Below are 17096 nucleotides of genomic sequence, written 5' to 3' on the forward strand. Positions count from 1 at the left end.
TCACTCACTCACTACCTAAAGGGGCTCCCTGTCACTCACTCACTGCCTAAAGGGGCTCCCTGTCACTCACTCACTGCCTAAAGAAGCTCCCTGTCACTCACTCACTGCCTAAAGGGGCTCCCTGTCACTCACTACCTAAAGGGGCTCCCTGTCACTCACTGCCTAAAGGGGCTCCCTGTCACTCACTGTCTAAAGGGGCTCCCTGTCACTCACTGCCTAAAGGGGCTCCTTGTCACTCACTGCCTAAAGGTGCTCCCTGTCACTCACTGCCTAAAGGGGCTCCCTGTCACTCACTGCCTAAAGGGGCTCCCTGCCACTCACTGCCTAAAGGGCTCCCTGTCACTCACTGCCTAAAGGGCTCCCTGTCACTCACTACCTAAAGGGGGTCCAGGCTGGCTACATATACTGGGGACACTGGCTGTTTGTCATTATGTGCATTTATGGATGAAAAGCTGTCTCTTATGTGCATTTACTGGTGAAAAGCTGTCTCCTATTATGTGCATTTGCTGGTGAAAAGCTGTCTCTTATTATGTGCATTTACTGGTGAAAAGCGGTTTCTTATTATGTGCATTTACTGGTGAAAAGCGGTTTCTTATTATGTGCATTTACTGGTGAAAAGCGGTCTCTTATTATGTGCATTTACTGGTGAAAAGCGGTTTCTTATTATGTGCATTTACTGGTGAAAAGCGGTTTCTTATTATGTGCATTTACTGGTGAAAAGCTGTCTCTTATTATGTGCATTTACTGGTGAAAAGCGGTTTCTTATTATGATATCACTCACTCACTACCTAAAGGGGCTCCCTGTCACTCACTCACTACCTAAAGGGGCTCCCTGTCACTCACTCACTACCTAAAGGGGCTCCCTGTCACTCACTCACTACCTAAAGGGGCTCCCTGTCACTCACTCACTTCCTAAAGGGGCTCCCTGTCACTAACTCACTCACTACCTAAAGGGGCTCCCTGCCACTCACTCACTACCTAAAGGGGCTCCCTGTCACTCACTCACTCACTCACTCACTCACTCACTCACTCACTACCTAAAGGGGCTCCCTGTCACTCACTCACTGCCTAAAGGGGTTCCCTGTCACTCACTCACTACCTAAAGGGGCTCCATGTCACTCACTCACTACCGAAAGGGGCTCCCTGTCACTCACTCACTCACTCACTCACTCACTCACTCACTCACTCACTCACTGCCTAAAGGGGCTCCCTGTCACTCACCCACTACCTAAAGGGGCTCCCTGTCACTCACTCACTGCCTAAAGGGGCTCCCTGTCACTCACTAACTGCCTAAAGGGGCTCCCTGTCACTCACTCACTGCCTAAATGGGCTCCCTGTCACTCACTACCTAAAGGGGCTTCTTGTCACTCACTGCCTAAAGGGGCTCCCTGTCACTCACTGCCTAAAGGGGCTCCCTGTCACTCACTGCCTAAAGGGGCTCCCTGTCACTCACTGCCTAAAGGTGCTCCCTGTCACTCACTGCCTAAAGGGGCTCCCTGTCACTCACTGCCTAAATCGGCTCCCTGCCACTCACTGCCTAAAGGGCTCCCTGCCACTCACTGCCTAAAGGGCTCCCTGTCACTCACTGCCTAAAGGGCTCCCTGTCACTCACTACCTAAAGGGGGTCCAGGCTGGCTACATATACTGGGGACACTGGCTGTTTGTCATTATGTGCATTTATGGATGAAAAGCTGTCTCTTATGTGCATTTACTGGTGAAAAGCTGTCTCCTATTATGTGCATTTGCTGGTGAAAAGCTGTCTCTTATTATGTGCATTTACTGGTGAAAAGCGGTTTCTTATTATGTGCATTTACTGGTGAAAAGCGGTTTCTTATTATGTGCATTTACTGGTGAAAAGCGGTCTCTTATTATGTGCATTTACTGGTGAAAAGCGGTTTCTTATTATGTGCATTTACTGGTGAAAAGCGGTTTCTTATTATGTGCATTTACTGGTGAAAAGCTGTTTCTTATTATGTGCATTTACGGGTGAAAAGCGGTTTCTTATTATGTGCATTTACTGGTGAAAAGCGGTTTCTTATTATGTGCATTTACTGGTGAAAAGCGGTCTCTTATTATGTGCATTTACTGGTGAAAAGCGGTTTCTTATTATGTGCATTTACTGGGGAAAGGCTGTCTGTCATTACGTGCATTTACTGGTGAAACGCTGTCTCTTATTTGCATTTAGTGGGGAAATTTTGTCAGTAAAAATCTTTTGTCAGTAAATTTTTAGGTATTTGTCAGTAAAAAATAATGTGAAAGGTTGGCAACACTGGCAGGCTGTGTGGCGCAACGAGAAAGATACAGGCAGCCCACCTTGGGCTTGGCAGGGGGAGGAGCCGACGTCAGCGAGCGAGAGTAGGGTGGCCGCAGGCAGCCATAAATACGCAGTGTGTGACTGCGTCGCACTCGCAGAGCCTCTCAGCCTGAGTCAGTCCAGAGACTAGCAGACTGGCAGGAAGCCAAAGCCAGCTAGGAGCAAGCCCATGGAAGAGGGGTAGGAATGGGGTATCACATGCATGCGTAAAGAGGTGGAAGGTGTGGGTGTGATTAGGCAGGACATGGGTGTGGTTATGTGGTTGGGCGCGGTTAATTTAACCATTCCCATAGGCGCCAGAGAAAATCTTGCACCCAGGTGCCAGGCACCCCAGGCTCACCCCTGCATTGAAGTGTATGGCAGTTTGTGAAGTTCGCCGATTTGCAAACCTTTTGTGGAGGTTCGCGACATCTCTAATCCAATCACGCTGATAGTGACAATCTGATTGCATTTTGTGGGGAAATATGCTGCCAATCTGATTGCATTTTTGGGGGAAATATGCTGCCAATCTGATTGCATTTTGTGGGGAAATCTGCTGCCAATCTGATTGCATTTTGTGGGGAAATATGCTGCCAATCTGATTGCATTTTTGGGGGAAATATGCTGCCAATCTGATTGCATTTTGTGGGGAAATCTGCTGCCAATCTGATTGCATTTTGTGGGGAAATCTGCTGCCAATCTGATTGCATTTTGTGGGGAAATCCGCTGCTAAAACGCGTTGGGCGGAGCCGGAGTACACGCTGCCGCTGTGGGAGGTGTAGGCAAGCCGAGAGTGGACGTATTGCCCTGAGTTCCGCAGCCAGGGAGAAAAGTCTGTGTGAAGCAGCCTACTTGGGTAATAAACAAGCTTTTATTCACTGCGATCCGGGAGTTGTCTGATGGTGTTACAGCAATATTCATGATACGCTTAATGTCAAGTGGATTTTCGGTGAGTGCACTCACGAAGGGGGGAAATATCTGATCCCCATAAGGTGGAGGCACGTCCCTCAGGACTGCAGCACGGGGTGCTAATTGTGTTTTTATGAAAGCAATACTTGGAACTATGTGTGCATTTTAATTTGTTTTATAGGGTGGTCCGTATCTGGAGGATATAAGGACTTTGAGGCGCAGCTATACTGGTGTTATAGATATAAGTGTGGGAGTAAGGTGACTCTTGAATTGCTGCGATCCCCTTACTGAGATTTGCTGTCTGTGGGGGGGCAGTTTTTTTACAATTGAAGTTTAGATAGGCAGGTATATAGGTGTCCCTAGTTTAGGTAGGCAGGTCTATAGGTGTCCCTAGTTTAGGTATTGCCCTGAGTTCCGCGGCCAGGGCTCACATACGCATGTACTCTAGAAATTTTGCACTATATATATTTATACATAATTTGGTAGGACATTAGATTATGGTAGGGAATAGATTGTAAGCACTTCTGAGGACAGTCCCCAACAGGGAGATGTCCTCATGCGGAGCGCAGCAAAAAAAAATGGGTGTCACCACGCACTGGAACATGCATGGTCATGATGGGTCATGGGCAGACTTAAAAATACACGAAATAACAAAAAAATACACAAAATAAGTAGTGGTGTAATAAGTAGCGGTGGGTCCGACCAGATAAATTTTAGATAAAATAATCAAGTTGTTACATGCCTCATGATAATTCATCAAGTAGTCAAATGCCGCAAAATAAAAATATTAAGTAGTCCAGTGCTGTCCAACTTCGTGGGAATGGAGGGCCATTTTGTTTCCAGACCACACGGTGGAGGGCCGACCCCCCCAAAGAGAAAAAAATCTAGCAGCAGTTTCCCCACAAAATGCAATCAGATTGGCAGCAGATTTCCCCACAAAATGCAATCAGATTGGCAGTAGATTTCCCCACAAAATGCAATCAGATTGGCAGCATATTTCCCCACAAAATGCAATCAGATTAGCAGCGGATTTCCCCACAAAATGCAATCAGATTGGCAGCAGATTTCCCCACAAAATGCAATCAGATTGGCAGCAGATTTCCCCACAAAATGCTATCAGATTGTCAGCAGATTTTCCCACAAAATGCAATCAGATTGGCAGCAGATTTCCCCACAAAATGCAATCAGATTGGCAGCAATTTCCCAAAAAAGAAAGGGACTGGCGGACAGGTCTATAAGTGTTCCCAGTATAGGTAGCCAGGTGCATAGCTGTCCCCAGTATATGTAGCCAGGCGTATAGGTGTCCCCAGTTTAGGTAGGCAGGTATATAGGTGTCCCCAGTTTAGGTAGCCAGGTGTATAGGTGTCCCCAGTTTAGGTAGGCAATACAGGTATAAAGGTGTCCCCACTTTAGGTAGGCAGGTATTATAGATTTTTTTCTCTTTGGGGGGGTCGGCCCTCCACCGTGTGGTCTGGAAACAAAATGGCCCTCCATTCCCACGAAGTTGGACAGCACTGGACTACTTAATATTTTTATTTTGCGGCATTTGACTACTTGATGAATTATCATGAGGCATGTAACAACTTGATTATTTTATCTAAAATGTATCTGGTCGGACCCACCGCTACTTATTACACCGCTACTTATTTTGTGTATTTTTTTGTTATTTTGTGTATTTTTAAGTCTGCCCATGACCCATCATGACCATGCATGTTCCAGTGCGTGGTGACACCCATTTTTTTTTTGCTACGCTCCGCATGAGGACATCTCCCTGTTGGGGAATGTCCTCAGAAGTGCTTACAATCTATTCCCTACCATAATCTAATGTCCTACCAAATTATGTATAAATATATATAGTGCAAAATTTCTAGAGTACATGCGTATGTGAGCTCAAAATTGGTGGGGGGCAGGCTGAAGCTTTTCTGGTGGGCCCTTAGTGTCCCAGTCCAACCCAGGGGAGGTGTATGTTTCAGACGCATACTTTATGATCGGTGGGGGGTAGACAGATACCAGCTACACTTCTGTACTCCTTCTGGCGGGAAACCTGACCTGCAGGTGCTCACTTGCACACAGCACACTCACCCACACCGCACGGACCCTCATACACCACACACACATACTCAGAAACTACACATGCACACAAATATACTGTATATCAGATTCCTATACTTTACCTGGCCTGACTCTCCTTCCTCTCTATGAGCTATATTCTTTGTTTACCACATCACAGAGTCTCAAATGTTTTTTCTTATCTCTTTGTAGGTGGAAAGCTCCTGCGCTGGTAAGTACCATCTCCATTCCTTACATTTAGTTATTTTGCCCTTTACCCTTTATTTTGCTACATTACATTGCATTAAAAAAACAAACTGACAACTCATTCATAGGTGTGGCTACAGTAGATAGAATGGGAGCCTATGATATCAGGCTCTCAGTATTGTCGGTGTACTTGTCTGGCCCATTTCTCCTCACTTCCTGTGAATTTTCAGAGGACAGGAAGTGACATCATGGATTCCAAAATGTCCACCAGTGAAACAAAAGAAACACAACTGTCATACCCATATGGCTGTATGGGCAATGAGCTGATATGCAGTACTGTCATGCATTGCAGTGCTTACATTGTGAGGCTAAGTTCACAGTGAAAACTGCGTTGCGTCACATACAGTGATGCATAAAGTCAGTAAAAAGTATGCTTCACTGCCACAGTTTCTTATTTTTAAAAATGTGCTGCCACTGTTATCGGGCACATTATGCGGCATCACCAGGGCCATTTCTAGCTCCCTTGGGTCCCGGGGCAAAAGTAACTTGGGGGCCCCCTAAACAACCCCCCGGTTTCCATCTGATGAACTGGCCAACTTTGGTCCCCAGTCTAGTATAGATAGCCAGATGTGCCCCCCCTAGGATTAGGTAGCCCTCCCCCCAGGGCAGAGCGGAGCGGAACGGAAGCGAGGGTACAGCTCACTTGTCAGCACTGCGGGACATTCAGCATGTCTTCTCCATGTCACACAGTCACAGCATGTGTGCTCTGACTCCTCCAGCAACACAGTAATGAGAGGCACCACTAGAGGGCGTCAGAGAGGAGACACTGAACTGTGTGAAGTGGAGAAGACTTGCCAAAGCTTCTGCAGCGCTGACAGGTGAGTTGTACCCTCGCCTCCGCTCGCATTGCTCTGCATATGGGGGTGGGGGGGGGGCACTCAGGGAGGCCCTGCCTACTTCCTCTTCCTGCTGCTGCACCACACGTCACAGTACCTGGCGGCCTGGCCAGAAAAATCCAATTATTAAATGGGAGATGCTTGGACTCTGGGGCCCGGGGGCAATTTTGCCTTAATTTTAACACTGGGCCTGGATAACATACTGCATGCACTGCGTTGGGACACCGGAGTCCATTGGATTGCGTCGCACCGGATGCGCTGTGAATGTTGCATACACTTACCATTGCAGTGCGACTTTCTGTGCTAAAATGCCTCTGTTACTAGAGATGGCCTGAATGGTTCGAATGCAAACTTGTTCGCGCGAACAACGCAAGTTCGCGTTCGTGTCGAAACACAAACTTTATGTGAGTTCGACCCGCCCCGTATACTACATCATTGGGCTAAACTTTGACCCTTTACATCACAGTCAGCAGACACATGGCAGCCAATCAGGCTGCACTCCCTCCTGGACCCCTTCCCCCCTATAAAAGGCAGCAGCGTCGGCCAGTTTCTCACTCTGTCTGCTGCTGATATTAGTGAGAGAAGGCAGAGACATTGGAGAGATAGGGAAAGCGATAGTTAGGAGGTCTGTTAGCTTGCTCCTTGCTGATATTTATTGTTTAAAAGCATCCCAAAACAGCTCATTTGAGAGCTAATGTTCTTGTGATGTGTATTTTTTTTTGTGTGGCCCACTGACACTTGCATATACAGCCCTGTCTGTCGCAGCTGGCCCTGCTAAATGCTATACTATGCCATGCCCAGCACATTCAGTGCCTACCTTTTCACTGCACCTGTGTGACTGCTGCACATAGTATTATAATACCAGTCACTGCATCTGTGTGACTGCACACTGTTTTATATACCAGTCACTGCATACGATTCACTGCATCTGTGTGACCGAACGCTGTTTTATATACCAATCCCTGCATACCTTTCACTGCACCTGTGTGATTGCACATTGTTGTACCAGCAGTCACTGCATACCTTTCACTGCACCTGTGTGACTGCACATTGTTATACCAGCAGTCACTGCATACCTTTCACTGCAGCTGTGTGACCGCACGCTGTTTTATACCAGTCACTGCACACCTTTTCACTGCACCTGTGTGACTGCACATTGCATTATACCACCAGCAGTCACTGTATACCTTTCACTGCATCTGTGTGACAGCACGCTGTTTTATATACCAGCAGTCAGTGCATACCTTTTCACTGCACCTGTGTGACTGCACATTGCATTATACTAGTCAATGCATACCTTTCACTTGAATGGATGGCAGACTTGCCCTCCATAACAGATTCTCATTATAGGATTTCAAGTGTATTCGTCTCATCATTATACAGCAGTCAGTGTATACTTTTCACTGCATCTGTGTGACTGCACATTGTATTATAGCAGCAGTCAGTACCTTTCACTGCATCTGCATCTACCTTTCACTGCATCTGTGTGACTGCACATTGTATTAGTCAAGTCAGTGCATACCTTTCACTTCATCCCCCCCAAATGGACAAAACAACAGGCAGAGGCAGGCCACCCGGAAGGTCTGTTTGAGGTCATGCTGACGTGATTTTGTGCAGCCCGCGACTAAAGTACAGTGTTCAGAAGGCACGTGCCATCAACTCCCAAGATTGTCAGGACATAGATGACTATTTAACACAGAACACCTCATCTTCCTCAGCTTCCACACAGAAGCGTGACATATCTTCCTCCTCCTGCTCTGATTCTGGCACCCCACTTAACACTCAGTCGGCAGCCATCAACAAAGTGCCATCATCCCAGCGCTCAGCGGTGTGGAAATGTTTTTGTGTTTCTGCCTCAGATGAGAGCGATACCATCTGTACTCTCTTCCTAACCAAAAATTGAGCCGTGGAAAGGCCAAGACCCGCGTAAGGACAACTGCCTTATGAAGACACATGATGGAAAAGCACAAACTACAAAGGGATGAATACCTGAGGAAAAGCAGCACACAAAAGCAAAGCCACACACCGCAGTGGAAGATACCAGGCCGCAATTATTTCTCAAAAAAGGCGATACCCAAACTGTACCGTAATGTTGAAAGGGAAGTGGTGTCATCTGTGGCACACAGCGTTGGGTCAAGGGTCCATCTGACCACGTGGTCTGCAAAGCACGGTCAGGCCTGCCCGAAGACTAAGTCAGTCCCCAAACACAGCATCTCTGCCTGCAGGCCACTTGACTGCCTTCTCCGCCACCACCAACAGGGTCCACTACTCCAGGTGGATTCCTGAATTTTTAAGGCCGCTGCAAGCAGCGGCTGCTAACAAAAATATTTTTTTCTGGTGCGTGTATGCCTGCCTAATTTTTCTGGCTGCACTGCGGCTGCAACAACAAAACAAAAGGCATGTACATGTGTCAATTCCCCTTCATGATCGTTACCTTGCCACGGTGAAGGGGCTTGCGTGTCGCAATGAAGCAATGACCTATATGAGTGTGAGTGTGTGTGTGGGGGGAGGGGGGGCACACCCAAGATAATAAGGTCGTTGCTTCATTGTGGACAGACCAAATTCGATCAGCTGGACAGTCACTGTTGTTCTGTCATTGAGCTACCTCAGCCCGACCAGGGGCTTGATTCACAAAGCGGTGCTAACTGTAGCACGCCTGTGAAAACCCCCTTAGCACGTCTAAACGAGCTTTTCACGCGTAAAACTTTACGCGCGTACTGCTCAGAGCGCAGGGTGCTATGGGACTTAGTGTGCGCATAGGAATTTGCGCGCGATACTTAGCGTGCGAACTGATTGAGAAAACCGGTGCTAACCTACTTAACACACTGGTTAGCGCGCCTAAAGACTTTAGACATGCTAAGTAGGTTAGCACCGCTTTGTGAATCAAGCCCCGTATGGGCTGGAAACATAACCTGCACTCTCGCCATCGTGCGCACCAATCCAGCACGGCCATCACTACACAAACATCTGTTTGCAGTCACTGCATACCTTTTAATGCACCTGTGTTACTGCACATTGTATTATTATACCAGTCAGTGCATACCTTTCACTGTCTGCATCTGTGACTGCACATTGTATTATACCTGACAGTCAGTGCATACCTTTCACTTGAATGGATGGCAGACTTGCCCTCCATAACAGATTGTTGTTAAAGGATTTAAAGTTTATTCGTCTCATATACAGCAGGGCCTAAAAAGAGTCCTCCTGTATTGTTATTTTCCGTCATTACCTCCCTGAGTCGGGACTTGTGTGCCATGCCTGCTGCCTTCCTTGGATGTGTGCTGGTTGCTGTTTCTCAGGCTCCCACTCTGGACTGGAATCGAACCCTGATTCCCGTGTTATGAGTGTGTTGGGGGGCACGCCCAAGAAAATGAGGTTGTTGCTTCATTGTGGACAGACCAAATTCTGGACAGTCACTGATGTTCTGTCATTGAACTACCTCAGCCCGACCATATGGGCTTGAAAACCGCCATAGCCTGCACTCTCGTCATGGTGCGCACCAGTCCAGCACGGCCGTCACTACACAAACAGCTGTTTGCTTTGCGTTACACGGTAAGTTTGGTGTGTCAGTGTGAAGCAGTACTCTAATTACACTACCTGATTGATGTATACACATGCAAGATGTTTTAAAGCACTTTAGGCCTGCAATTAAGCATTCAATGTGATTTCTGCCCTTAAAACGCTGCTTTGTGTCAAATCCAGATTTTTCCCTGGGACTTTTGGCGTCTATCCCACTCCGCCATGCCCCCCTCCAGGTGTTAGACCCCTTGAAACATCTTTTCCATCACTTTTGTGGCCAGAAACAGTGTTTGTATTTTTCAAAGTTTGCCTGCCCATTGAAGTTTGTTGCGGTTCGCACAAACGCAAAAGTTAGGTTGGCGAACTTAAAATCGGAGGTTTGAGCCATCTCTATCTGTTACGTCTTACCGCACTGTAAACCTAGCCTGAACGTTAATGCTCAGTGTGGTTTGCCTTCTTAAAACAGAAGGTGCATGCGATAATTCAGCTTTAAGTGAACATCTGTGGTTACCCACAGTGGAGGGTCGAAATTTCACATATGCGAAACCTCACATCGAAATTCGCTTTTCATTTCATATGTAATAGTAATATTTAATAATTTTGCGTACATTTTTGTGAAATTTCGCATAATTTTGTGCCGACTTTAGCGGTTAATAGCAAAGCCCCATCCATGCTATTGGTACCAAAATTGCTACATGTGTTAAGCAGAATCGTGGGTACTAGCCTAAAAATTTTTTTTTCAAAAAGACTGTAGTTTTTGAGAAAACCGATTTTAAAGAGGAGCTGTTAGGTATAAGGTCTCAGAGAAAATAAACACATATATCAGTAGCTAAAGATTGGCTGTACTTACATTACATATGCATTTCACTGTCCATGTTTGTACTTCACATAATTTTTATATAGTATTTGCAGAGAATGATGCTCCTGACAGCTCATGGCAGGTTCCATGTTTGTCTGTCTCCTATGAAGTCAAATGTGTGGTCATGTCCTGCCTGCTTCCTGATGATTCCACTCTCACAAACGCTGGTAATGAATAACACTACTGTGCAGTAAATATTAATTAGCCATGTGGCTAGGAACAATAGCGGACTCATGCAGTGTACTCTGCCCAATATTTATTAGTGCTGTGAGCTAGACTGTTACATGCTGTTGAAACTTGAGCCTCACTAGCAGCCAGGGGAGGGCCCCAGAATGCTTTGCAGTATCTGTTATTCGGCTTGCGTCCTCCTTAGGAGCCTGGGAATACGGAGCCTTGCTGTCAGCAAACATCTAAAGTAAGAGAGATTTTTAACTGCAGTATTGCCTTTTTGGCTTCCTTCTAAACTGTTTAACACAGGAGAATAGAGGTTTAAATTAGCTTTTGCAGCCTGACAGTTACTCTTTAAAAATGCAAAGGAAAGTGTTTTTTAACCATTTGCCAACCACATCATGCCGATGGGCATGGCCACAGTGGCAGCCCCAGGAACGCGTAACGCTGATTGGCGTAAAGTCCTGGGGATTCGTTTTGCAGGAGATCGCACGCACGCTGCGCGCACATATCCTGCTTAGTAGGCGGAGTTCCGCCTTCAGTCTCCCAGCAATTAACAGCAGCGCTGTACTGGGGACAGCTGTGTGACACGGCTGTCCCCCTGGATCACAGGAGAGCGATCAGCTCTCATAGGCTGAAGCAGAGGTGTAACTAGAAATTACTGGGCCCTCCTGCAAAACATTGGATGGGGCCCCCTCCTGCCAGGACAGAGCACTCGGGGAGGGGTAGAGAGGTTGGGGGCTGGGGGCTGTACACAAGACCCTGCTGCACAATGAATAGGTTCTGTCTACAAATCTTTGTCTGCAAAACTTTGTATGATTCCTTATCAGTGGCTGAGCAGATGCAGTCATTAGAACAATTGTGCAGAGAGCAGAAAGTCCTTGCCCTTAGTTGTCAGTCTCTCAGGATGGGGCCCCCCGTGGCTTCTGGGCCCCCCTGCGGCTGCATCCTTTGCAGGGTCTATTGTTATGCCCCTGGGCTGAAGCCTATGACAGCCGATCGCCGTGATTGGCTGACTGGGGGAGGGATTTGAAAAAAAATAATGAAATAGTAAAATGTATTGTAAAAAAATAACATAGATATTTATTTAAAAAAAAATAAACACAGGGGGAGCGATCAGACCCCACTAACAGGAAGCTCTGTTGGTGGGGAGAAAAGGGGGGGGGAGGGAATCACTTGTGTGCTGTGTTGTGCAGCCCTGCAGCGAGGCCTTAAAGCTGTAGTGGCCTATTTCACATACAATGGCCTGGTCTTTAGGGGGGTTTACCACTGCGATTTAAAAAACATTTTTTTTCTTTGCCTTTTTAAAATCGATTTTCTCAAAAACGACAAGGTCTTTTTGGAAAATTCCTTTTGTGACTTGTACCCAATATTCTCCTCCTATCCTCTTAACATCTGTAGTAATTATGGTGTAAATAGCATGTAGGGGGGCTTTGCTAATCACTGCCAAAGTCGTCGTGAAATGACGTGAAAATTACTTGAAATTTTACGCAAAATGACTATATGAAGTCACTTGAATTTAAAAATCGTTATGACGTATAGGCGTAATTGCAAAAATGTACGCGAATGTTAGCGTAATCGTAATTAGCTGATTACGATCATCATTAGCTACCCACAATGCACCACTGCTGAATATGCAAATTACCTCTTTATGCCCTTAAAGCCAATCTAGCATGCAGAACCGCTGGTGTCTAACGAGCCTATAGCTTTAAATGTTACACAGCCACATCAACCCAACATGCAGACAGCCTGTTTCGGACTGTTGGCCCTCCTCAGTGCATGGCAGGGATTGATATGGCTCTTTGGGACAGGGCTTGGACCAGAACTGAATGTTAATATAATTGTAGGAGAAACAGTTATTCCAGGCAGGTAAGACTTCACAAGTGAAGCAGGTGTAAAGTTAAACTAAAGTGAAAAAAGTCAGATATATACGTAACGGTACTTATGGAGAGGGAGGGCTCTGGATGCTGAAGAGCCTTCCTGGTCCTCCCTTCGTGTCCTGGCTCCGCCCCTGTTAGTGAAACAGGCCCCCGTGAGCCCCGGGGAGGTTTCGGGAGTGCTCATGTCCTTGAGCAGTCATGAAGAAGGGCTGCCCCATGCTACGGCTTGGTACAGGCACAAGTGCTCGCTTGAGCATGCGCAGTACTGAGCAGCCCATCTTCAGAAGCACTTGGGAGTGGGGACACAAGTGCTTTCAAAGCCTTCCAAGGGCTCATGGATGACGGGTGGCAAATTTCAATGGGGGTGATAGCACTGGAGCAGCACCAGATTTCTGGAAAAGCCACAAAAGCCCAGGCCTTGGGCCGCAGCAGCACAAGGGGGCACCTGAACATAAAAGAGGAGTTGCAGTTGAAAATGGAAAGCGACACATGGAAAAAGAGAAACTGATCCCCATGGGAGTAGTTCATGAAAGAGAGGGGGCTATAGTACAGGGATGATACACATGGAAAAGGGGCTGCACATGGAATGGGTGGGGCTACAGTACAGGGATGTTACACATGGAAGAGGGGGCTGCACATGGAATGGGTGGGGCTATAGTACAGGGATGATACACACGGAAAAGGGGCTGCACATGGAATGGGTGGGGCTACAGTACAGGGATGTTACACATGGAAGAGGGGGCTGCACATGGAATGGGAGGGGGCTGCTGTACAGGGATGATACACATGGAAGAGGGGGCTGCACATGGAATGGGAGGGGCTGCTGTACATGGATGTTACACATGGAAGAGGGGGCTACACATGGAATGGGAGGGGCTGCTGTACATGGATGATACACATGGAAGAGGGGGCTGCACATGGAATGGGAGGGGGGCTGCTGTACATGGATGTTACACATGGAAGAGGTGGCTGCACATGGAATGGGAGGAGCTGCTGTACATGGATGATACACATGGAAAAGGGGGCTGCACATGGAATGGGAGGGGGCTGCTGTACATGGATGGTACACATGGAAGAGGTGGCTGCACATGGAATGGGAGGGGGGCTGCTGTACATGGATGATACACATGTAATGGGAGGGGCTGCTGTACATGACTGTAATCCATGGAAGAGGGGGCTGCACATGAAATGGGAGGGGGGCTGCTGTACATGGATGTTACACATGGAAGAGGGGGCTACACATGGAATGGGATGGGCTTCTGTACATGGATGATACACATGGAAGTGGGAGCTGCACATGGAATGGGAGGGGCTGCAGTACATGGATGATACACATGGAAGAGGGGGCTGCACATGGAATGGGAGGGGCTGCTGTACATGGATGTTACACATGGAAGAGGGGGCTGCACATGGAATGGAAGGGGCTGCAGTACATGGATGATACACATGGAAGAGGGGGCTGCACATGGTATGGGAGGGGCTGCTGTACATGGATGATACACATGGAAGAGGGGTCTGCACATGGAATGAGAGGGGGCTGTAGCACATGGATGTTACACATGGAAGAGGGGGCTGCACATGGAATGGGAGGGGCTGCTGTACATGGATGATACACATGGAAGAGGGGGCTGCACATGGAATGAGAGGGGGCTGTAGCACATGGATGTTACACATGGAAGAGGGGGCTGCACATGGTATGGGAGAGGCACTGCTGCACAAGAGGGGAGTCACAGCATAATTGGCATAGGGGCACAAAAAGTATTAATCTGGCCTTGGGAACCAGGACAAGGAGGGAGGAACAGGAAGGCTATTTAGTATTCAGAGCCTTCCCTCTCCATAGATATCTGGGGTTTTTTTCACTACAGATTTGCTTTTAAGCATCAGGGTCAGGGTCATACTATGCCAGGAAAAAAACACACACATAAGTAGAAAAGGCCTTGCTCTAATGACTTAACATATGTATTGTACTGTCCACGCTTTGGTTTCAGTGAATTTTATATCATAAATAAAAAGAAAACTGTTCCTAGCATTTGCCATCTTGATTTCCTTTGACTGAAGCCAATCCTAATGTAATTTCTTCCCTTTCTTATTGTCTCCTAGAACCTGCACTGTCATAGCTAGCTTGCTTTGTAAACATGTGAGCACAGCAAGACCAGATTCAGCCTCGTGTCCCACTGAACTGCCCTCAGCCAATCAGTGAGGAGCAGGAATGTGGGAGGGGAGATACCGAGCTTCCTTCTCCCCGGCAATGTACCAGAATAGAGCCAGGCTGACTGAGATAAGATTTATTACAGCAGAAACATTTCTGATTATATTGAAATGCTTGCAATGCAATGTCAGGTTGCATGCTGCATAATAAACACTGTGCAGTGGGTAAATAGAATTTGATTTTGTGGCTGACAATCCCTATTTAAATTTGCATTGCTAAATATGTCCGCCGTCACCGGCTTATCATCAGGATTGAGGAAGTGCAGTCTTGGGAAATACCAACGGTCTTGTATGCTATAAATATTTATGTGGGTGCAAAAATATGAGACGCCCTCAGGCAGAGCACAGCACAGTGATTTGACTTATTACCTCTGAGGACTGGTATGCGGTTACATAAAGTGGCTCCTATCTCTGGGTCATATCAGAACACAGTGAAGACACTTAGATTTAGGCAAATTTGTGATTTAGCCTTTAGGTGGCCATACACTGGTCGATTTGCCATTAGATCGACCAACTGACAGATCCCTATCTGATCGAATCTGATCAGAGAGGGATCGTATGGCTACCTTTACTGCAAACAGATTGTGAATCGATTTCAGCATGAAACCGATCACAATCTGTGGAGCTGCCGCTGAACCCCCCCCCCCCCCCCCCACATACATTACCTGCGAGTCCCCTGGTCTCCGCTGTCTCTTCTCCACTGGGTTCCGGACCGGCTGGCTTCACTTCTTTCTGTCTGGGGAAGTTTAAACAGTAGCGGGCGCTCTACTGTTTACACTTCCTGCCGGGACAGGAAGTTCAGTGAAGCTGCAGCCCTGGAGCCCAGCGGAGAAGAGACAGCGGTGACCGGGGGGACCCACGCCGGCCGGATCAGGTAATGTATTGCCGCTGTATTTCTTCGGTCGTCAGGCATTCGAACGCTGCTATCGCCGCACTCCCGACCTGCCGGCAATCGAGCAAAATCTTCCGCACGGACAGCTCGACAGGAATCGATGGGAACGATTGTTTTCGGACGGAAATCAATCGTTCTGTCAGCATTTGTGCTACGATCCAGCGCTGGCTGCCGCCGAATAGCGGCGATGTAAATATTTACCTTCTAGCACAGTAGAGGCTTTACAATGGGCAGAAATAGCTGAACCCAATCGGGTCCACTCTACTGCACAGGAAACTCGCACCTGCGTAGTAGAGCAGACCCGAAGGGGCTCGGATATTTCTGCCAGAGCCCATTGGAAAGCCGATACTGCGCTGGAGTGCGAAAGGTTAATATTTTATCCCGCGCCACAGCCGACATCATTGTCACCTGTTTTTGGATGGCTGCCAGTGCTTGATCCAGGAGGGTGAAGAGGACAAGGGAAGCCTAGTTAGGATACAGAGTAGGCCTGCACGATTTTAGGAAAAAATTGAATTGCGATTTTTTTTTTCTGTTAAAAATTGCCATTTCGATTTTTTTTCACGAATTTCTTCAAATCAAGCTTAAAGAGACTCCGTAACAAAAATTACATCCTGTTTTTTATCATCCTACAAGTTCCAAAAGCTATTCTAATGTGTTCTGGCTTACTGCAGCACGTTCAACTATCACCATCTCTGTAATAAATCAACTTATCTCTCTCTTGTCAGACTTGTCAGCCTGTGTCTGGAAGGCTGCCAATTTCTTCAGTGTTGTGGTTCTGTGATGTATCTCCCCCCTCCCAGCCCCTCTCTGCACACTGCCTGTGTATTATTTAGATTAGGGCAGCTTCTCTCTTCTCTCTCATCTTTTACAAGCCGGATAAATCCTCCTCTGAGCTGGCTGGGCTTTCACATACTGAGTAATTACATACAGGCAGAGCTGTCTGCACTCTGCAGGAAGAAACAGCCTGACACTTCAGTGGAAGATAGCTGCAGGGGGAAAGAAACACACAAATGATCTCTTGAGATTCAAAAGGAAGGGTGTATACAGCCTGCTTGTGTATGAATGTATTTTCTATGTGTGGACATACTGTACATCAACATACTTCCTGTTTTGGTGGCCATTTTGTTTGTTTATAAACAAACTTTTTAAAACTGTTTTTAACCACTTTTAATGCGGCGAGGAGCGGCGAAATTGTGACAGAGGGTAATAGTAGATG

At 47.2% G+C, this 17096-nt stretch overlaps 1 protein-coding gene across 1 annotated transcript in view; it reads left to right on the top strand.

Annotated features, from left to right (window-relative positions):
- Nucleotides 1–3224: 3224 nt before the first annotated feature.
- LOC137537990 (receptor-type tyrosine-protein phosphatase eta-like) overlaps nucleotides 3225–17096 on the top strand; it is a 150307-nt gene continuing 136435 nt past the window's right edge. Inside the window, exons 1-2 of the mRNA XM_068259909.1 lie at nucleotides 3225–3242; nucleotides 5465–5483. Of these exons, the coding sequence (XP_068116010.1) occupies nucleotides 3225–3242; nucleotides 5465–5483 (37 nt within the window). The remainder of the gene's footprint in view (nucleotides 3243–5464; nucleotides 5484–17096) is intronic.

This window comes from Hyperolius riggenbachi, chromosome 11, assembly GCF_040937935.1.
Source record: "Hyperolius riggenbachi isolate aHypRig1 chromosome 11, aHypRig1.pri, whole genome shotgun sequence".
Lineage (NCBI taxonomy): Eukaryota > Metazoa > Chordata > Amphibia > Anura > Hyperoliidae > Hyperolius > Hyperolius riggenbachi.